This window comes from Apaloderma vittatum, unplaced genomic scaffold, assembly GCF_000703405.1.
Source record: "Apaloderma vittatum isolate BGI_N311 unplaced genomic scaffold, ASM70340v1 scaffold19800, whole genome shotgun sequence".
In the NCBI taxonomy this organism is placed as follows: Eukaryota; Metazoa; Chordata; class Aves; order Trogoniformes; family Trogonidae; genus Apaloderma; species Apaloderma vittatum.
Window position 1 is genome coordinate 9,579 of NW_009696444.1, and position 22,725 is coordinate 32,303.

The 22,725-nt window shown below is 40.4% G+C and overlaps 2 protein-coding genes across 2 annotated transcripts in view; one reads left to right on the forward strand and one right to left on the reverse strand.

The window, feature by feature from the left end:
* The window catches only part of FASTKD1 (FAST kinase domains 1), a 15,392-nt gene extending 6,119 nt beyond the window's left edge, over positions 1–9,273 (forward strand). Inside the window, exons 6-14 of the mRNA XM_009874905.1 lie at positions 386–517; positions 1,517–2,003; positions 2,836–2,950; positions 3,640–3,768; positions 4,516–4,647; positions 6,548–6,661; positions 6,921–7,044; positions 8,096–8,210; positions 9,184–9,273. Coding sequence (XP_009873207.1) covers positions 386–517; positions 1,517–2,003; positions 2,836–2,950; positions 3,640–3,768; positions 4,516–4,647; positions 6,548–6,661; positions 6,921–7,044; positions 8,096–8,210; positions 9,184–9,273 — 1,438 coding nt within the window. The remainder of the gene's footprint in view (positions 1–385; positions 518–1,516; positions 2,004–2,835; positions 2,951–3,639; positions 3,769–4,515; positions 4,648–6,547; positions 6,662–6,920; positions 7,045–8,095; positions 8,211–9,183) is intronic.
* A 3,290-nt stretch (positions 9,274–12,563) lies between these two features.
* KLHL41 (kelch-like family member 41) lies at positions 12,564–20,685 on the reverse strand. The gene is made up of 6 exons (XM_009874914.1): positions 19,437–20,685; positions 16,603–16,760; positions 16,403–16,510; positions 15,398–15,583; positions 13,530–13,676; positions 12,564–12,686 (listed from the first exon to the last, which is right to left on the reverse strand). The coding sequence occupies exons 1-6, from the start codon at positions 20,544–20,546 to the stop codon at positions 12,575–12,577; spliced, it is 1,821 nt and encodes a 606-aa protein (XP_009873216.1). The 5' UTR covers positions 20,547–20,685; the 3' UTR covers positions 12,564–12,574.
* Positions 20,686–22,725: the final 2,040 nt, after the last annotated feature.

Sequence of the window (22,725 nt, forward strand, 5' to 3'; positions counted from 1 at the left end):
ACAAAACTAGCCCCCTCTTGCAGCTCCAGACCAACATAGCCACAGCAACCGCTGTTATGTAAACAAGTACAGTGGTGCTGACACTGGGGATGCTGTTCTAGTTTATCTCGTTCTTGGTCCACTCTGACTGATTTTAAAATCTGCAACAGAAATTATTACAGTGGAGTAGCTGTTTTGTTTTGATGAGGGCTTTCGCTAAGTGAATAGAGGCTGCTGTGCCTTAGTAGAACACCATCAAAACTGGGATGGAGAGGGATGCAGGTGTGTTCAACTCTCCACTTCGGCACTGTGCACTGTGGGACACCCTATCTTCATGTGGGATGTTGGGCTTTGCGACATCTTATGCATTAGCATGATACCATGTCATCTTTTTCATATTTTTCAGAATAACTTCTATTCTGCACAAACACTTGGATAACTATCATGTGTTACAGTTGGTAAAATTAACACAGTACTTGGTGGTCTTGGGTTGCCACGATTTGGAGCTGTTTGCCAAACTAAAAATGCTACTGTTCAGGTAAGTGTGTATTCTTGGAAATGTAGCTATTTAAGTATTAAACACTTACGTACTTAATGTTTTAAATAACAAGCTAAAATATTTAATTGTTTTGTTTCCATAAAATACAAAATATTTTTCCATAAAAATATTTGATTGTATTAAACACGTTAAGTCCTTTGATAGGAAGTGGATGTTGTTTTGACTGTAGACCTAACAGTATCTGCCAATAGATATGTTACCTTTTAAGAACAGATTTTTTTTGCCCCTTGCCCCTTGGTCGCTGCAATATAATGACACTGAGCAGGAAATTTTGATTGGTACTTTGTAGGAAGGGTAGACATTAATGTCGTCTTTGATGTTTGAAGGAACAAGTAATGAAAAATTCACGGTACGAGTGCCATGGTTGGGACAAGTGAAAATGTCAAGCTTCTTTTGATTGAAGAACTGTCTAGTTAGTTCTCAGACTTGTACAGTTGCAACATAGGTAGGGAATCCTTTTCTGGAATTGTGGCAGAAGAGATCTGCCGCTGTTGCTTCCGTTGCTCAGCTTCTATAGGAATGCAGTGCCCTGGCTGTACGTGTGTTTTGTGGATGATGCCTTCATGTTTCTCAGGCACCTCAGAACCTTGTGCTCCCCAGGACAGAAATCACATAAATTATCCAGGCCCAGAAACCCACAGACTCTGTTAACAAAGGTGGACCTTTTCCCCTTACTAAGGACTCCTGTGTTTATCAGTGGTACTTGAAACCTCACCAGCTGACTGAGATGCTCCCTGTATTTCTCCCTTTTTCAATTTTGAAAAAATTAGAAGGAAGAAGTTAATGTCAATGAAAAAAGATGGCAGTCACTAACTGTGTGAATTGCTACCATGTCATTAATATTCTACTTATTTTGCATTTGATATGCAGCTTTTGACTTTTAAAATAGAATTTTCGTGCATGTAATGTATTTGGGTTTTTAAACACTTGCATGTTGTCAGTACTGATGGTCTGGTTTTATTTCTGTCTCTCTTCCAGTTTTTTAAAATCCAGTGTCATACCTGCTGATATTGCTGCAATAATTCGTGTTCTGGCCATGCTTCCTTCCTTTCACGTGGAGGAAATCACTATAAACAAGGCAGGAGCAGTTCTGCCTCAATGCAGGCTCCATCATTTGAACTGCATTGCTACAGCTCTTGTCAAATGGAATCATTATGACCAGTTGCACTGGCAAAACAGTTCTGAGCTATGTGTAAAGCTTCTGCAAAAACTAAATGACTGCGGATATCAGAGGCTTCAGAAAGCCAACAACTTAAATCTTCTGTTGGAAGAACTTGCACATGTGAACGGAGAGTGGTTTGAAGAAGTCATTGGTGAGGAAGCTATGGCCGTGTGTCAACGCTTGTTAGACCAAATAACGTGGGCAAATGTATCGCCGCTGTCTTTTTTCCTCATGAAAACAAACCAGCGTTGTCCTTCATTACTTGACAGAATAGCTTCCGTGACTGTTGAAGATATAGACAAGGTATTACAGTTTTTCTTTCTACCTCCTGTGAAAGCTATTCAGTAAGAAAGGACAGGTTAGCAGTTAATGTGTTTCAGAGCACAATCCACACCGTGTTTCTAAAGAGTTTTCTTCAGTGTGCCTGATGTGGAGCTCATCTTTTTCTGTGTCCACTTGAAGCTGGTTTTCTTTCATTTATATTATTTTACACTTAATTCTCCGTAATTCTTCTTTCTTGCTTTATTGTCCAGTCACTATTAGGTCAACCATAAGTCTTTGCATTCAGATGTACATTTGACCACCTTAAATACTTCTTTTTAAACTTCTTTACAAATAGTCATATCATATGGTGCAGATTTGTACATTACTCATTCTTGTGGGGATTTCCCCAATAGTCTATCTTTTTGGTCAAAATTACTTGATATATTGGTAGATTTGTAGGTTGATACATTGATATGTTTTCTTGATGTATTTTTTTTCTCCTTATCAGCCTGTCAATCTGGTATTTATATAGATCTCTGATTTTATTCTATGACAGCTTAGTTTCTTTAATTGTGTTTAATGGGAAACCCTTTTAAAAGCTTCTTAAAGTCTTAAACATACAGAAACACTTGTATCGTCCACATGAAATAGATTTTAAGTTTCAGCCTGAGCTGCAATTTCAGTGATTTCTGCATTTTATTTTTTTAATACTTTTCTCCAGGAAAGGTTGACCAAAAAAACCTTTAGAAGATAGCTCATCTAGTCTCCCAAATATGAATGAATTATAAAACACCTTTTTATTGTAAAGCAATGTTAGGATATTTTGCAGTGAATTAATTTAGAATGTCTTTTTTTTTTTTTTCCCCCCCAGATCCACCCCTTTGAAACCTATTTTATTCTCTCCCTTTTCTCTACTCTGAATTATGACCCTCCTGCCAATGAAGAGTTCTTTGAGCGTTGTATCCAACATCTTACTTCTAACTTGAGTAAGTGCTTTAGACAAGATTTCTGACACCAAATATCATTGGAAGATATTATTTGTACTGAATGAAAATGTGACTAGGTTAGTGTGTTTTTTAAGCAAAGAAAAAGTGTGTCTGTGTTACTGTTGATGCTTTGCCAACTGGAGTTAAACCATGACAAAGATTCAGTGTATGCTTCTGTTGTGTTTTCTAGCTTCATTTCACCCTTTAAAAATTACTGTTGATAAGGGACTAGCAAGGTATCTTGAGAGTAGTAAAAAGCAAGTGAAAATTCTGATTCGTTTGCTGTGCTTTTATTGGATAGAATGGTTGTAGCATTCCCCAAAGAATCATCATTTGGGGACAGGATATGTTTGTGATTCATCACAAAGAACTGGCTAAGTTGTAGAAGAAATATGTAGAGGCTTTTTTTTTCTTTTTAATTGATGATACAGCTTCACAGAAGTGTGAAAATTTGCTGTCCACTGAAATACTGTGGAGTTACCTTTTTCTAAGACTAACGAATTTCCTCCTGCAAAGACCTAGCAAGAGTTACCTTACGGCTTGGTGCAGGTAGCAGAGGTAGTCCTTACTCTGCCTGTGTGTTCATTAACACATTAAAGGAGAAACTTAGATGATTTGGGAGGCCAGGGCGAGTGCACTGCAAATCCTTTCAACTTTATGTCATGGATTTCTGTCTTGTTTTTTTAAAGGTTGTTTTGAAACCCACCACTTGGTGCTGCTTGGGCATGTTTTGGCGGTGGCTGGGTATTTTCCTCCAGTTCTGATAACAAGGATATTTGATGTTTCTTTCCTAAGCAAACTGGATGCTCAACTTGAAGGTAGATACATAGCTCTCTCATGAATTTGATTATGTAGCATTTGGCATAAAATGGAATTGTGGACCTATATATGACTTGAGAAATAGAATTACTCTTTAAGCAATCAGCTTTCTGCAAAGACCCTTCTGTATAATGTAGTCAGTATTTGAGTGCTAAAAGGAAAGGAATGAACAAAAAATTGTGCTTTGTTTTAAAAGTACAGATTTTACTGCAGATGAGAGAAGATCGTTTAAAACAAATTCAACTTACTGCACACAATATTTAATAATTCTTTAATTTTATTGCAAATAAAATTACATGAGTGTGGTGTTTATCACTAGAAATAGTCCCAAAGCTCAAGAAATAATGTGGGATTCTCATCTGCGAGACGTTAGTCCTACCAGTCACTTTGCTCTAAATAAGAGTCTGAGTGTTTAACTGTTTCCCTTTTCTCCACCAGTGTGTTGTTCACTGTCAATGTACTGTTGCTGTTTTACCTTCAACCACTTAATGAAAAGTTAAATGACCAAAGAGTTTAAAATACTTCTTTCTTCTGTCTTGCTGTTGGCCTTAGTATGGAGCAAAACTATTATTCTTCATTTTTTCCTTGGGGATTTTGAGAGTTCTTTTAAGATTCTGCAGCATGAATTTTATAAGTGCTGTAGCATACAGGTGTTTGCATCTCTAATAAAGAAATCAGAGGTAACTGATTTGTTTACTGTGTTGGATTTTTCCCATTTTAGTTCACACCTTTTTATTTTAACTCAGTGCTGCCCAATACTCTAAAGCAGAGGGTCTGCTCACGTCTCATGAAATTGAACAGAGCGGTCTGTCTGGAATGCCCAGAGTTTCACATCCCTTGGTTTCATGAGCACTACTGCCAACGTGTCTTTTGTAACAGTAAGTAATTTAGGGGAGGAAAAGCTGCCCTTTTAACTAGTAACAGTCTATTTTCAACAGTCTGCTAGACGATGCTTCTAAAACTGTCATGTTGACACTAGGAAACAGTAGAAGCTTAGAAAGTGCACCCTACTGTCTGCTGAGGATGTGTTCTCAGGAAGTGCAACCACTTGGTAGTGTGACAGAGAGCAAACCAGTTTTGCCTATGTGAACTAGTGTAGTAGAGATGGAATATTTCTTCATAAGAAATAAAATTTAAATACACGGAAACAGTGCACATGACATGGAGCATGGAGAGGCAGGAAGAAGGTGCTAAGATTGTCTACTGAGAGCAACCATGCTGAGGACTTGAGGGTGCCAGCTGATGAGATGCTCAACATGAGCCAGCAATGTGTGCTGGCAGCCCGAAAAGCCAGTTGTGTCCTGGGCTGCATCAGAAGCATGGCCTGCAGGTTTGGGGAGGTGATTCTCCCCCATTACTCTGCTCTTGTGAGACCCCACCTGGAGTACTGTGACCAGCTCTGGGTCTCCCACACAAAAAGGACAGGAATCTGTTGGAGTGAGCCCCGAGGAAGGTCATGAAGGTGACTAAGAGGGCTGGAGCGCTTCTGCTATGAGGACAGGCTGAGAGAGTTAGGGTCATTGAGCCTGGAGAAGAGAAGGCTCCGGGGAGGCTTTATAGCAACCTCGCAGTACTTAAAGGTGGCTACAGGAAGGAAAAGGAGGGACAGTTTATCAGGGAGTGCAGTGATAGGACAAGGGGTAGTGGTTTCAAACTGAGGGAGGGTAGATTTAGATTAGCTCTTTGGAAGAAATTCTTTCCTGTGTGGGTGGTGAGGCACTGGAACAGGTTTCCCAGAGAAGTTGTGGATGCCCCCTCCCTGGAGTGTTCAAGGCCAGGTTGGATGGTGCTTTGAGCAACCTGATCTAGTGGGAGGTGTCCCTGCCCATGGGGAGTTGGAACCAGGTGATCTTTAAGGTCCCTTCCAACCTAAGCCATTCTGTAGTTCTGTGATCCTGGAGGAGATGGGTCACTTTGATCCCTGCCTCGCTTACAAGACTGAATATTTGACTTCAAATTTTTCAAGGTGGATATTTTTAGGGGGCCCGTTAGCTCAGTCAGTTGAGCGTGGCGCTAACAACGCTAAGGTCGCGGGTTCGATTCCTGTTCAGACCCCATGTGTTGCCTGATCTAGTCGAGAGGTGGCGTCCCTGGCGGCAGGGAGGCTGGATTAAAATGATCTCTAAGGTCCCTTCCAGCCTAGGCCATTCTATGATTTGAAGTCACTGCTATCATCTTCCTCAGAATAATCATGATCCATCAAGGATGAGAGATGGAGAAGTAGGCAAGAGATCAAGTGTAGCAAATGAGATCTTTCAAAACAGTGGTCAGTTCAGAGAAATCCAGCTAATGTAAACTCATTATTTCCTCTGCTGCTTCTCTGCTTTGCTATCCAGCCACCTCAGCTGCTTTATCTCTGAGACTGAAGCTGTTTAATGCAGCAACGTATTAAACAAACTGTAACAGACAGAGAAGTGATAGATACTGTGATGTGCCTGTAAGAGATGCAGAATAAGTAAATACTTATTTAAGTGTCTAAGCACAATTAAAAACAAACAGAATCCAACAGGCGAAACCTGAAACTGAAGTGTTCATAGTATGTGAATGGGAAAACTGGGATGGAAAGTCTGGATTTGAAATTCATGGTTAATAGGCACCTGCCACTTCCCACCCAGAAGTTCATATGGCCTCCGAATTACAATGGAATAACACTAGGGATCTGTGGGAAAGCTTTAATTCAGTAGGCTGCCCGTCAGAAATGCAGTGTTGCAAAGTCCTATTTTCAAAACTTTGGCTGTGGAAGCTTTGATCTATGAATTCTTTATTTTGTCTTTGTAGGCAGTAGCAGAATAAATCCACTGCGACAGCACGTTCACAGAATGCTGACAGAGATCTTAGGAGGGAGCCATTACACAAGAGTATCTGTTCTCACACCATACTACTATGAAATAGGTGAGAAGTTAATCCTGTAAAGACCTCTAATAGCACTATTAACACCAAGATTAGGAAGCCCCTGGGCATGTGGCCACAAGACACTGCAAAGAAGAAACTGCGCTATAAAGTACAGTTTCTAAAAAGTTCTGCATAATATAAATAATACTGGTTATCTCTTAATTATGGTTATTGCTTAGTTTTTCTAGAAGTAAACACCGTACAGATCAAATGATTTCACCTTTTTGTCAGTAAACAGGTTTGTCGTGTTTTCTCACAGATTTTGAGTGTGCTCTGGATGAAAATAAAAAACCTCTTTCCTGTATGGATTATATGGAGGGAACACGCTTGAGACATGACATCAAGGATGAAGGGAGGAAGGCTCTGCCACCAGGAGCACAGAGGTCAGTACATGGAATTCTTGCACATTAGCTCTTCCAAGCTTAGGTCAAGTGTAGACCAGATTTTTGATGCTTATGTCCTAAGCAGTTGTTGCAACCCCTAGACTACATATTTTTCTGTTCTTTTCTCCGAAGCCTTGTGAGGTGTAGCCTTCCTAAGTGTGGTGGATTGACCCCAGCCAGTAACTAAGCTCTCACCGAGTTGCTCACTCACTCCACTGCTGTGTGATGGGGGAGAGAACCTGGAGGGCAAAAGTGAGGAAAAAACTATTGGGTGGCAATTCAGATGGATTAGTAAGTGAAGAGAAGAAAGAAGAAAAAAAAAGCCCACAAAACAAAAGAGAAAACAATTGATGGAAATGCAGTCACTTGCCACCAGCAGACTAATGCTGGAGCGGTGGTTAATGGAAAAATTCCCCGTTTTTATTGCTGAGCATGATGTTGTAACATGAAGTGCGGAATATTGCTTTGGCCAGGTGAAATTCCAGCTGTGTCTCCTCCCAACCTCTTGCCAACACCAGCTGTGGGTGCAGAGTGGGAAACAGAGAAGGCCTTGCTGCTGTGCAAGCACTCTTTAGCAGTTGCCAAAGTACTGGTGTGTTGTCAATGCTGTTCTGGTCACAGATCCAAAACATGGCACCATACAAGCTGCTGTGGAGAAAAGTAACTCCATCCCAGCCAGATCCAGCACACCAGGGCAGGCAGGATGTTCTTGAAATGTATTTCATGAGACTGGAGCCCTGGTTTTCCTCCCACTTCTTCACATGTAAAGCCTTGAAAACGCTGGTTAGCTGATTTTGCCATTTGAACGGAAGCAGATGGGGGGGGGGGGAAGGTTTTTCTAAAATGTCTGAAGTTCAAGTATCTCTAGATAAACATGAGGAAAGTGGTTTTTTTCTGGCTTCAGAGAGTTGCTTCATTTTCTTTTTCTATGAATTCTTGAGTTTATCTAGTAACAGTCTTGCTGCAACTCTCAATACCGTACTACAAATTCCACTTCTTACAAGTCAGATAGGGCATGAAAGTAAATGCACATTCTTGGGTTTTTTTTCAGAATTGCTTTGGAATTTCTTAATTCAAAAGCTTTCAGCAAATATTCACATCACCTGAAAGGAGAACCTGCAATGAAAAAACGACACCTGGAAATGCTGGGGTACCGGGTAGTTCAGGTGAGCTGTCAGCAATATTTTATGTCATTTCCAAGTTGTATCAGCAGCACAGATTCATACATTTTCCTTGCAACATATTCAAAGATAATTTTTATAATTAAAAGCACCTACTGCATGAGAGCAAGTTTTGTATTTAGGGGGCAAATTCCAAGCTGTTCTCAAGATGCTGTAAGGACTTCATAGAACTTGCACCTGCTGGCTGCAGCAAAACTATAGTCAGAAAGTCTCAGTCTTACTTGCTGCAGGCAAACTAGCAGTCTTGATGTAAAGGAGACAAAATGAAATGAGAGTTTCAGTTCAATTCACCAAAGATTTCTACACTAGAAAAATATTGATCATGCCCTCCTTGAGTGATAGATGGATGCTGTCTGTCGTCTGCAGTGATAGGCTGTGACAGGGAAGACTAGTGGCTCCAGATAATTCACAACCATCAGCATAGAAACATTTGGGTAAGGGAGGCTCATGAATACAGATTCTCTGATTTTAGCTAGAATCCCTCTTTGAGATTCTTTAAGTTTGTATAGGTTTTTTTTAACAGGATAATCGTCCTATCTCGTTGCCCTGACAGCAAATGTTATGCTACTGATACACCGTTGTAGTTCGATTCATTAATGTGGCAAACTGTAGTGACGTGGGATTTTCTCTTGATTTGGGTTTTCAAAGGTGGGAGATGGTGTAACGGAGTTGTCATAGCCTGCACTGCACAGACATCTGCTTTACATCTCTGTAACTATGCTGCTTTTTGGAAGGAAACCGACTGTACTTATGCCAAGAAGAATCTTACATTGAGAAATGAATCTTTTCAGTATTAGAATAAACCTAGCCTTTAGAAGGACACAGGTTATAAAATACCTTCAGTTGGAGAACCAGAGATGGAGAGAGCTGGAGATACCAGAGAGCTTTTTCTTTGCTGTCAGATGGTATGTGGCTTGTCCCAGCGTTGACCCTGAGTTTGTGTGATTCTGTTCAACAGATTCCTCACTTCGAATGGAATTCTATGGGTATGTCAACAAAAGGCGAACAGCTGGAATATCTGAGAAGGCATCTATATGGAATACAGTGATGTCAGACATGCAGTCAAAAGTACTTTTTATTCAAGTACTTCATGTACCATTAAACTTCTTTTAATCCTGGAATACTTAGTTTCAAAAATCTCTTTTATCTGTGAGTCAGACAGACCAAGGCTTGCCACAGGGCATCAGGTGGCAAGAGATTTAATCCTCAATTTGTTAGGGATTGCAAAAGGCAGGTCACAACGGGCCACAAAGATGTGATAACAATGCTTAAAATCTCTCATTATCTGGACGCTCTTCTTTAAGTACATGAGCCTGTGACAGTTTCACCACAAAATTGCATTATTATCTCGTAAATAAACAGGCAGGCGTGTCTGTCCAAAGAAAAAGTTGGAAATACTCTTGCCTGTGAGAGAGGAGGCAGCAGATCTGCTGGAAACTATGTATGTCCTCCAGCATGTGACAGAATGAGCCATAGGGATAAAACGGTATCTGTACTGTGAAACCAAGAAACTGAAATGCAGATTTACTAATAATAGGCCTGCTGTTACAGCCATTCTGTTTCCATCTTCCAGAACAGAGGTACTGGGGGTGACTCTGTTGGGGGAGGGTGTTGTGCAGTGAGGAACCTCCGGCTGCTTCTCCTGTGATATGGCGCGTGCAGAAGGCGGTACGGCTTGAGCTGTCTGCAGTACCTTCACAGACGAGTTCTGTTCCATGGCAGCCACCTGGACCCTGAAACACCTGTGCACCAGTTAAATGCAACTTGGAAGGGACACCTGAAAGATTTTTACAAGATAAGGAGAAAATAATGCTTATATCAGATGCAGGCACTTACTGGCAACTGAATAATTAATGAAATTTATTATTATGGCATGCATTGGACTAGACCTTGCTAAGAAAGTAAAACAAAATTAAACCACCTAACATGCCTGTTCTGCAAGTAAGACAGTGTACACAAGAGCTAAATTAGGCTGAAAATTGAAACCAAGAATCAAGACCAAGAAAAGTATTCAGAGACTGACAACCACCTTGGTTACGGGTGGTGAAAAACATCGCTGGTTTATTTATCATGCTTGAAAACCATCTGCCAGTTACCAGGCTTCCTGCGATCACACTCAGCCAGGGTTTGTGTCAGGAGGCGTAAGATACTGAGATACAGAAGAAAAAAGCAGAATAACCAGGAGAATGTTCACTGTAGAGCAGTAACTGTGGAGTGGTCATGCTTTGGCACATCAGCCCATCTTCAGAGGCAGCCGTGTTGTGCCTACAGCTGCCATTACCTCCTGATGACTGCTGCCTGTGCCCAGCTCTCGCACACACATAACGTGTCTACAACCCAACTGACCTTCTTACTACTTCCTGTGAAACCTGTCAGAGGTTAAGCCACTGCGTTTCTGAACTGACCATTGTGCATCTGGTGGCTGTCACTTCTTTTGGTTTTTTACAACTCACTAGTAGAAGAAAGTATTTATTAATTGAATACAAATCAGGACACTAAGGAAAAGCCAGGAAAAACTGTCAGAACTGATCTAAGCTGCAGGGTGCTTTCTGCCTGAGGCCACCCTCACGTTTTTGGGATGACTGATAAGACTAGTAGATGGTTGTCTGCTTATGGTGGCAGATGGGCAAGGACTCCCAAGGCGTTGACATGTGCTTTCAGGAAATGCCATTGAAGGCACAGCACTACATGCACATTACATTTTGTATAAAATGGAGAAGACAAGCATAAATATAAGGTGGGATCTCAGAAGTTGGGCTGTAAGTCAGAGGGCTCTTGCCTGTACAGATGGCCTTCAGGTAGCAACCTTGGAGCGTAAGGAAGGTGGCAGTGGCTGTAGCTGAAGTGATCAGTCATGGGTGGTTGGGTGTTTGAGCCAATCCCCGCTTTCCAAGTATCCAGCAGCCATCACTCTGTGCCAGACCAGGTATCTTCAAGTTATGTAGATAAAGTTATGAGTATTCACAATGGGATGAGGATTAAAACGTGTTATGAGTGGATTCAGAAGGTTCAGCCAAGAAGAGCAAAATATAAGAGTATTTCTGTAAAATGTGCTGCTTTTGATCCTTTGCAGTCATTCTCTCTAAGTTAAATTAGCAAGTGTTAGAGCAGATGGGCTGGTGTAAACCAGTGATTTAACTGGAGCCAGTGAAAAGATGGTAAGAACAGCTGAAGATTTGGGTACTAAAGCAGAAAACAAGAAAGATGTCCCACCGATTAAGTACTGGTGTACAGTAACATACCGAAATGAGCTGTGATGGCCGTGCTTAGCCATGGGTTTACCTCTCTCCTAGGAAGGCAACGCGAGGGATCATTTGATAGATGAACTGCTATTCAGTCAGGTGTGGTGCGCTGCTTCTCCAGTTAAGAAACCTGAGTGCTCTGGTTTGGGCAAAGGCTGTGCTAAGAAGTCTCTGTCCTGTCACTATGATACTGGTGATGAGGTGATCACTAAAAGAGACACCATCAAGCGATGCTTTTAAAATCAAAGTTTATTGTTAAAAATTTCAACATCAAAATGCATCACTTCTTTAAAAGATGTTGCTGATGATCAATTCTTCTGGGACTTTTTCATTAATGCTTGTCAATGGCCTCAGATCTCTGAGAAAAACTTCCACGGAATATGTGCTTTGGTAATAAATATAAAAGCATAAAAAAGTGGAAAGCCCCTGTTATCAGAAGCCTAAAGGTAGAAGGTGAAACAGTAGTGCTATTAACCTTGTGAACTTCTCTCTCTTTCCTCACGTCTTGCTATTCAGCCCAGCTTTGGCTGAGATTGGCATTTCTTAGGCCACACAGTATTATGCCACTTTTGTTTTCAACATGCACTTCAATTCCAGGCTAAATTGTTTTTAGAAGGCTCTAATGAAAAGATTTTCAAGATATGGCTGAGGAATGCAGGATTTACAAAGGTTGCTGAACGGGGAAATCAGGCTGCACAAACAGCCAGTGAGAAAAAAATTAGTTACATGTTGGTTGTATTTAACCTAACAGTTAATTTGTGGGCTTTTGGAGGATAAGCCACCAATATCCTGGATTGTCTGAGTGTAAGGAAGTCTAAGTAGTTTTACTCGCAAATTCACAGAGTGAAGAATGGAGTTCTCTCTGAAATCTTCATTTATTCTAATCCATATTTATTAGAATTCTTCAGAATTTGAAACGTTGACAAAAATTCAGTTGGTTAGCTAGTAAATGTCTTAAGACTTGGACAGACAGATGAACTGTTTAACAGTTTACAGTATAACTAGTATGGTGCTACAAAACTGTACAATTTGGGGACATTTTCATGCAACAAAACCAGAAGAGCCTATCAAAACTCCCTCACCATATCACATTTCCCAGCACTTTGTTTACAGTTTTGATAACTTGAAGAGGTTTAGGCGTGTAGCCAGGCAGGAGGCTCCGGTAGCATATCGGATCTCTTTCAGTATGCCAATCCATTCCTTCTTTTCATCATCATACCTGCATTAAACAAAATAAGGTCAGAAGGCAGCTTCATAAAAATTGAGTTTGACGCTTCATCTCGCATACACAAAAGGAGGATGCTTGACTTGTTGCAAAGGTTTGTAGCAACTGTGCTGCAGGATACCACAAAAGGCTGCTTTTGTCCTCTAGAACAGAACAGATGGTCTTGAGCATGTGAATTGTCCTCCTGGTCCCCAAAGCTTGTTGCTAGCCTGTGTCATACTTAATTACTCCTATAAAAACTTCCTTAAGTATCCCTTCTGAATTCCTGTGGATTATTGCATATAAAGGTGTTTTTTCAGAATCCTTCTGCCAGTTAAAACTCCTGAATTTACCTGAGCAACTGAAGAGTCAAGAGGAGAGATGTGATGTTTCATCACTGCTGCTGTGATTTAGATTGAAAAGAAAAATCTAGGAGATGGGGATTTCTGATTCCCTTGGAACAGTTACTCATTTGGCTATTAACACATGTATATGTACAAACCTCTGTGCTTACTGGCTTTTCTGCATAAGAATGTCATGAAACAGAATGTTTAAACAGTGCATTTACAAGGCTCAATCTGCCAAGAGATATGGCCGCTTACTCTTTCAGAGAGTAAAACAATCTGAAGAACATGACTCAGACTGTTCAAATTATTAGTAGGTGGAAGTAGTCATTAGATCCAAGTCTTAGGTTTATTTGTTACTTTCTGACAAACGTTTCTATCCATCAACAAGTGCTTTGCAAGCTGTGCTATGGTTCATTTCTAGAGTTAAACAGAAAACTAATTTTACCCTCCAGTGTCTACAAATTTTAGATACAGCTCTCTACTTGGAATGCATGATTAAAATTAAACTTACTTCCATATGTCAGTGACTTCATTGGGTGCAAATTCTTTAGATTCAAGCTGAATCATTGCAAAGCCTCCAATAGCGTACAAAGCTCCGTTCAAGGTGACTAAACTGATGGAACTTCTCTCTTGAGGAAATTCAGGCATAATCTCCCACCTAAAGATGAAAAGAAAAATCTAAGATAAACAGACATAGGAGAAATATTTTAAACTGAATGCACTAAAATACTTCTCTGGGTGACATAAATTCAGGTATCGAGGACCGCTTGAGTGAATGGTTCAGGAAAAGGAAAATATTCTGAGATTTATCAGTAGTGAGTTTCAGTGTCTCCAGCCCCACTGGGGCTTCCTACAAATCTTAACTGATAGAATTACATCTTGATGTCTCTTCCCAGAGACTGCTTCTTACGCCTCACCTGGTCCCATCCTCAGTAATATGCTTTATACAGACATATTGTTCCCCAGCTACTCTCATTTTTTCCCTCCAGTTTCCGAAGTGTATACTCATTTCAAATGCCACTGACATAATCATTTGAGTTAAAAAAAGTCACTGGAGCTCATGAGCATAATTTGAAATTTTCTACCAATTTGCACCTATAAACATAGAGACGTCCCACTTCTGGATAATGTCAGCATCAAAAGTAGTAGGCTAATTTGTCTTGCTCGCTTGTGTGACTTGACTAACAAACCAGAGTAAACCAGGAGAAGAACTTGCAGAGCTTTCAGACCAGAAGCAGCACGTGTTTCTGAACAACAGAAGAGAAGAATGTGACAAACATCACGGTAACGAAATGACCTTTCCTTTCCTTTGCTTTCTATAGAAGATGTAAAGTCCAAAGTTCCCTCAGAGAATTACTTCTTGCATAATTCATATTTTGTATTGTTAAATTTTATAAGCATGTCTCTCTGGGACAGCAGAAATTTAAGGTTTTTGCTGCGAGGTTGATGGCTGCAATGGCACCTGTCAGTGAAGACAGTACGACCAAATGTGTTTATATACAATAGAAGTGCTTATTACTAAACTAAGGGTGCATGCAGGACCACTTAAAGTTTGAGCTATCATAATAAAGCTTGACAGATATTATTAAGGAAGGAAAATTAAGAGTAGAAATACACAGATACAGAGGGTATAAACTCCTTGAAAATCACAAACATTTGAGGGATGCTGACTGCGAAAGATTTTGGCTGTGAGGAAGAACACTGGACCAAGTAAGTGAGTTGACTGCAGGTATGACTTTTCTTTTGTCATTAGCTTTTCTTGATAGTATTTCAGAGCACGCACTTAAAATTGAAACTCTTCCTGGAGTTTTCATGTTAAACAAATAAGCAGCACTTTCTGCCTGTCACTGACTAGTGGTAAAGGGTATTTGCTGTGACAAGGTAAGTGAAGAGAAGGACGGCACAAGGCCACGCACCCGAAGGACGTTCAGCCAGTCCTGTTCAGGCACCTGATGTCTCTTGCTGGGCTTTCACGTTTAGTGTCAGCGCTGGTTCAACTACGCTGCGCAGCCCTTGCCCATCTCTCCCACTTCTCCCCTGTCAAGCCAGCACACCCGTATATAGGGCTGTGAGGTCAACTCACTGGGAAAGGAATCAGACTTAGAAGAAAAACAAGATTAGAGGGTGAGTTATTTTCACTACATGAGCTCTTTGATCATGTTTGCAGTGTAGCTATTCTAGCATAGAAAATGTGCATGAGGGTAGGAAAAATGGCGAAGAGATGAGCTCTTCAAGCTGCTGCTGCTGCAGATGCACCTGCAGACCAGGTGTCTCAGTGGGACTACAGGCACCTTAACAGCTTTGTGACTCTTATCTTGGAGCTCCCAAAAGCCAAAAGATAAAACACTTGCTTAAAAATAGCTTGAATATTGCACTCACTTATTGGTGGTCAAATCAAAAGCTTCAACAGATGCAGTAAGGCCTTCTTCCGTGACACCACCTGCAATGACAATCTTGCCCTTATGGAGAGCTGTTCCAAACATCGAGCGAGCCACTTTCATTGGAGCCAGGTCTCTCCAGTCTCCTTTCTTGGGATTGTATACAAATACTCTATTAGTGCATTTTCTGGGAAGGAAAAAGAAAAAAATCTGTGATCATTTCTAATGACTGTGCTCTCTGCCTCTTTACTAAGCTCTTCCTTGTTTTAAATTGACTTGTTCCAAGTGAGACCCAGCTGAGATGGATTGTGTGGGTCCCTTTCCATAAGATTTTTTTCTTGTATCTAATCTGGAAATCTTTGCATGTCTACAAAGCATTAATCACACCTATAGAACTAAATCAACTGTTACCTGCTGCTTACCCAGGATGGCAATTTCACTGTACCTCACAGGTGAAAGAGAACAGCCTTTCCCAGCATACTCTATTCAGACGAGTTTGTGGAGAAATGTATGACAAAGGTTATTAAAGAAAGATTATGCTGCTGCCTTGGCTGATTTGATAAGCTTCCATCTTAAATATCCCACATACAAAGACTGAAAAATTAACACCATGTGGTCGGTGTAAGTGAAAACTTTGATTTTCCTAATGTTATACCCATTAAGGTACAACAGGCATCACAGATCAGAAAATCTGAAAAATTGACACAGTAATTCTACAGCACCTAAGTATTTCTATCTGGAAGGAAAGAATACTTTCAGTGAAGGTTCTCATGGCTACGTATTACTCATGTGTCTGCAACATGAGAACAATTTATATGCAATTTTATCCTATTAGGAAAAAGATACCCTATATGCCATCATGTGTTCCCCTCTGCCAAATAGTTAGCAACCATAATCCGGAGATGGGAAAGGGGGAAACCCTGCTTTCTGAGTGTGAGGACATGTAATCTATAAAGGACCAACCCAATGATGTTATAAATTGTCAGGAAAAGACTTAGAGACTCACTTATCATCAGTTTTTCCGCCAAGACAATATATCAATCCATTGTTGGAGGTAGTAGCATGGCCATATACTTTGATGGGTAGTTTTTTGATCTCGCCCCATTTCATTGCCCTGGAACAAGAAGAATATCACTATTAGGCTCTTCCAACTAACAGTGGGCTGTTTACATGTCCTCAGTGGGCATAGTGAAAGTTTAAACATACACAGGATCATAGCACAATACTGAATCTAGAGACTCCTCAGTGCGAAGGTCCTTGCCTGCAATTACATAGATCTTGTTGTCTGACTCTCCCAGCCCAAAGAGGCACCTGGCTGACGGCAGTGGAGGAAGGGCAACCCACTCAGCAGAGATGGTGTCCAGCTGAAAGAGCATCAGAACAAGAAGCATTAGAAAAGGCAAATAGTCAAATTCCACACAATGAACATTGTTCCACAAAATTACTCTAGTTGCATTCACTGTCTCTCAGCAGCTCATCCACTTGCCTGAACAACCTACCTTCCCCTCAGCGCAGCTAATGAACAACGACTTCTATGTACCCACGCCTCATGGTGCTGAGACCTACTAGAGCCAATGCCACACAGCGCTATCTGCATCTGCTCACTCTCACTCATCCTCAGAGTTCCTTTGCCTCTTTACTAAGCTCTTCCTTGTTTTAAACAAGGTTCCCTACCACGTAATGGAAAGAACAAAGTGTTCTTCTTCCTGCCTGAAAGGAGCAGACACTCCTGCCATTCCACACCTCCACATTCAGCCAGTTGTGCTCATCTCTACTATGAGAGATGCCAAAATCCTTGCAGCATTTTTTTAACAATCAGGAAACATTATGCAGCAAATGGCACAGATGTTTCTTCTGCAATCCCTGGAGCAAAAGAGGTGGTGTTTCATCACAACTAGCCTCAAAAGCTCCTGACAATTCCGAAAGCACAATGAATAAACGCTTTACTCCTAAGCTAAAAAGGCAGGCAGTGCAGCTCCGTTGGCAATAATATTGATGTAATCCCTACTGAAGTACTCCCATGGCTGTCCCAAGTCGCATTGAGTATGCTGAAAACACCTAAGGAGAAGCAGCAGAACAGAGGAAAAAACAAGCAAAGTAAAACAATATTTTCCTAGAGCTATGGCACTTTCTTTTTCCTCTGATCTGAGAACTTACAGTTGAACCTGAATGCTCTCTAACATTCAGGAAAAAGTATTTTCTCTCTTCTATTGTGTATGGATTTACTTCATGATGTACAGGAAAAGAAGGTAAAATGTGAGTTTGCATGAGTGTAAAGGCATTTGATAGAAAGCAAGAGAAAATTCAGTCAGAATAATCAGATCTGGCTTCAGCTCAGTGGCATCCTTTTTCCAGAAGTACGTTCTGCAGTCAAGGTCTCCACGCTACAATGCATCTCCCAGATTTGACAGACTGCCCCCACTGGACGGGAAGTTTTATTGCATCAGTGAAATTTAGTTCATGGACATGGATTGCCCCAGTAGCTGGATCTGGGTGGCATAACAAGGAGATCTATGCATCACAGATCAGAGCGTGCTTACTGCGTCAGTCTGGAAGGTGACATATCTACTGATGATAAGCCAGTGGCAGCCTTGTTTTCTCCGGGGTTGCTAGTGACACCGAATAAAATGGTAGCAGGTGCTTCACTTGGGGATAAAGGGAGAGCAGTAAGTGAAAATCAGTTTGGCACAACATTAACATTTTAGAGGGACCAACAGCCACACAGGTAATGCAGAGAAGTATTTTAACTATAGGCAGTAGCAGCAGCAAGCAAGCTCAAAGATGACAAGTAAGAGCAGGATTTCAGGAAATGGATGTAGACATATCAAGTAGGAATCTGAAAACGTCATCAATTTTGAATACCAATCTTGAGGTTTAGTTTTCTGGAGGTCCCTTTCAAGTAGCCTGAGACTTATTACATACCTTATGACATCAACAGTGTTTCTACGAGCAGAATAGTTCTGTAGCAAGTTTTGCACTTCAGTGGCCCTGTTTTACGCCTACATAAGGAAATGAAACAGTGCTAATCCCTCTTTAGCAAACTAAGACTTCCCTCTAACAGATACAACAAATGCCTGAAAGCAATTCTTTCACTGTGCGTGAAATCACAGTGAACCATACTGCTGTAAATGCTTAATATTTGCACTTTTTAGTATGGGAAGGCTTTTAAATTCTATCACTGCTTATCTCTCTGCTTTATTTCACATTGAAATAGGACCTACTTTCACTGGTTTAGGCCAATGTGCCATGCAGCATATTGCATAGTTCATCATGAGATAGTTGTATCTCCCAAAGCATGTAGTCAGGCAGCTAAAAGCATAACAGAATTAGTTTATGGTGTAAGCAAGCCAAAGTCTATTTTTGCTTATTTTTCTGAAATATGTCGTGGAAGATACAGTTTGTATTAATTGGCCTTATATCTATACAGATTTACAAAGACATAAAATTAAAATTATGCTCTTGGTTGAAACATGGTGTTTAGTGTACTGACATTGACAATTTTGCCCAGAAAACAACCTTCTACCTCTAAAATTACATATTTTAGAATGCCCTTAGGTTTTCAAATGTATGTATGACAAAAGCACTTCTGGAATTTTAGTGACAAAAGTAGCATTTAAAATATGCACATTACCACTGTCATAAAAATATTTCAGATGCAAAAAAAGACCACCTCATCAGATCTAAAGCAGCTAAGCACTCAACTTTCATGGAAGTTAACAGAAATTCACAAAAGTATTTTACCAAAACACTATTAGGCTTAAATTGAGGCATCTGTACCATGAAAAAATCTGGGCCTTAAACAATGAAAGCCAGTGCTTAGATGCAATATACTAATCCTTTTAATCTTTTTCTGAGATTTCACTAGGGGAAAGAGAAGATACAAGTCCCTTAGTTTTATTTAGCTCTCTGAGACAGAAGCTCTAGAGATACTTCTCTCCATCGTACAGATTGACTGGACAACCCACTTGTACAGATTCAGAACACTTTTCAGGACCTCTCACAAGCACGTATTATTTCACTGACAATTATAAAGTTTATACCTGGAAGAAGTATGACTGGAAAGGCTGATCCTTGTTCTCCTCTTCCACATACAGTCCTCCAACAACGTAGACCTGATTCTGTTTGGTGACTATACTGGAATGATTTCTGGGAATCTGTTCGGCCAGGGCTGCTAGGTAGCATTCGTTTTCAAGAGGATCATAAGCTACTGCAGCAGTGTCATTAACCAAAAGAATTAGGTCTTTGACAAACATGCCGTGCCTGGGAAGGTCATTTAGGTAGCCGGGCAGTAAATCTTCATCTCCTACATCGCCATTCACCTCCCCTTTGCTTGACTTGTCTGTACTTTTGCCAGAGTCGGGCAGTTTTCCAGCAAAAGCATCCTTAATAATCTTTACTTTTTTCTGAAGGTCTGAGTTGCTTTTAATTATATCATCCTTCTCAACATGTTCTTTGAAATATTTTTCTGGCATAAGACGAAAACGTATGCAGTCAAAAATTTCCCCCAGGCTCTTTACTCTGTTCTCCTTGTCTGTTCGGACCCATCTCATTACCGCTTCAAATACCAGCTCTTCCTTCTCTACGTTTAAGCTGTCAGGTGAAATAACCGAGATGAGTTCATGTGGGGCAAGCTGCATGAAGTCCTCTTCTTTGCAGATCTGCACAAAATGATCTGAAACAAAATCACGGGCAGAAAAGGCAAGTCTTGGGCAGTCAAGCAGAACACCTAATCGAAGGATGGCCAGGCAGTTACTGACAGCCAGCCTTTTCTGAAGGTAGGAGACGCACACAGTGAATACAGAAGGGATCTGAAAGCGACTGGCCAAAGCAAAAATATCTTGCACGTTAGAATCATTAAGGTCAATACTCGCTGAATAAAGGTATTTGACAATCATATCCAGGATGTTGGGGTCAACATTATCTAGAACCACCTCCTTCTTTTTCTCTTCATTTTGCTCGGATAAGAAATACTCACGAAAATAAGGGCTACAGGCCGACAGAATCAATCTGTGGCAAGGCAGGCTTCTGTCACCAGCTTTGAGAGAGCAATCTATAAACTTTTTCTCTTCGAGGAGTTCCTTGAGGCCATCCTGAAGAAGGGTGGATTGGTAAAGTCTGAGCTCTTCGGTGAGTTCCCTTTGGGAATCCATTTCACAAACACTTGGGAAAGGGGAGGGAGCAGAAAGCTTTAGCTGTTGTCTGCCCAAAGGTCTGTCCGTAAAAAAGGCAGACCAATGTGCTTTGCCCTGCCTGAAGCCCCCGCAACTTAATCTCACCAGCTAAATATAGGTACAGACTCCTGCCAGTTGGAATTTAGGATGGATGGTCTGGAAAAAAAAGAGTTGCTCTCGCAGCTGTCAAAGACTGAAAGAAGCAACTGTTGCCTTTAGTCACTGTGGCTGGGTTTTGCCACCATTCTCCACATCGAGTCAATGAGATTACATGCAGTGCAAGGAATTACTGGATATGAGTAAGGACAGCAGAATCTGACCCTCGGTGAGACAGTTACGAGCAAGACTGTAAATATACATGTTACCAAATATTCTGAAATAGGAATATTATTAATCAAGGTTTAGCTGCAACTACTGTTCACTTTTACAGTTGCGTAATATATCTCATTGCTGCCATCATAAAGACGTAAAAACTCCCTAACTTTGCATTAATTATCTATGCTCCAAGATTATTTTGTACATATCCTCATACATATCTCATCTGCAGTTTCTCCAGAGGTTGATAGTAAGACTTTGAAATTAATTTTGAGCTTCTTAATATCCATTTGGTTGTATTTATTTTTAAACAAAGCCCTACTGTTTGAACATAAAATATACATTATTCAGGTAAAGTTCTGCTTTTGAAAATAACTTAAGTTTCCACTCCCACTTTATAAACAGCAACCCAAATTTCAGATTATCTGTAGACACTGTCAACCCTTTTAACTTTGACTGCACTAGGAATGATGTTAACTGCTGTTAAACTAAACTGAAACCAGTACATGGGAAAGGCAGAACAGAGAATGAAAAACATGTAACCTACCATATTAACATTATTTAATGGATGTGTAATTTAAATAACCTAAAAAAAAATCTGAATTTAAACTAAAAAAATCCCCAACTTGAAAAAATAGCTGGAAAAGTGAATGTGAATTTATAAAAATTATGCATATGTTGAAGGTTTCACCATTTAGGCTGGGAACATTTAGTTTTTTCTTAAAGGTGGTAATACATATCCAAAACAAATCTGAAATTTTAAGTTGTTTACTACACCTTGATGAAGGACTGTATTTTGCCTGTACAGAGAATGCTTTTTACCCATATGGTAAAATGTTCTTTGAATGTAATGGGAACAGGATCAAAAAACAACTATTTGAATGAAAGATCTACAAAGAGGTATAACAAAGTTTATTGAAATCATGATTGCTTTTCAATATAGGTAGTATTTCATTAATATATATACCTTGAAAGATTTTCTACAAACACCACAACTACATTCACACCACAGTTACTTTACTACAACAGTCAGCTGCTAAAACAACAGCTGAGAGGAGAGCTCATTTGACTTTTTCCACTTAGAGAAAATAGCACAGAGGTCTTATCTCACTAGAAAACATAACAGCTGCATCTTCCTTTAAACAATAAATGACTCATTTCTCTCTAACACGTAACATCGTAAGGGTCTAATGACTCAGACACAGAAGCTATTTTTGAGCACTTTTTTCTAGATCATTCCTTAAAAAAAGAGCTCTAGCAGAAAACAAACAAACAAACAAAACAACAACCAACCAAAACTGTATTAGGATATCTGGATTATAGTTAAGTACCTGGAATGATGAACTCAACAAAATTATGAGATATGAAAACTAATATTTGGAACAGTATTGCTTTTTGTCAAAGTTACCAGTAACACAGCACTGCTGCAATGACCCAGCCAATACATCTAGACAGAAAAATATTCTGCACATGAAGATATTTCTATGTTGCACAACATTAAACAAGTTAAGGAAATGTAATTTAGATACAATCAGTGTGGGAAAGGACACCACCGTGTATAAATACCGGAATATTTTAATCTGAGCATCAAGCCATATACCATGCACTGCCCTATCGCAACTGGTGGTCCCTGTGTACACGCAGGAAGAAGAGGCTGCCTTTTCTGCCACACTTCCAGGTAAAACGGCAGGTGGTGGCTGGTCCTGGCAGCCCATCACAGGGCAGTACATAAACGCAGGGGTGATGAGGTTGTAAAAAAAGCAGTGGCTACCTACTGTAAAAGGGTGGCTGAAATACCACATCGGACCCGTGCTGTTAGGGAAGGGGGCTTCCTGCCCTGACA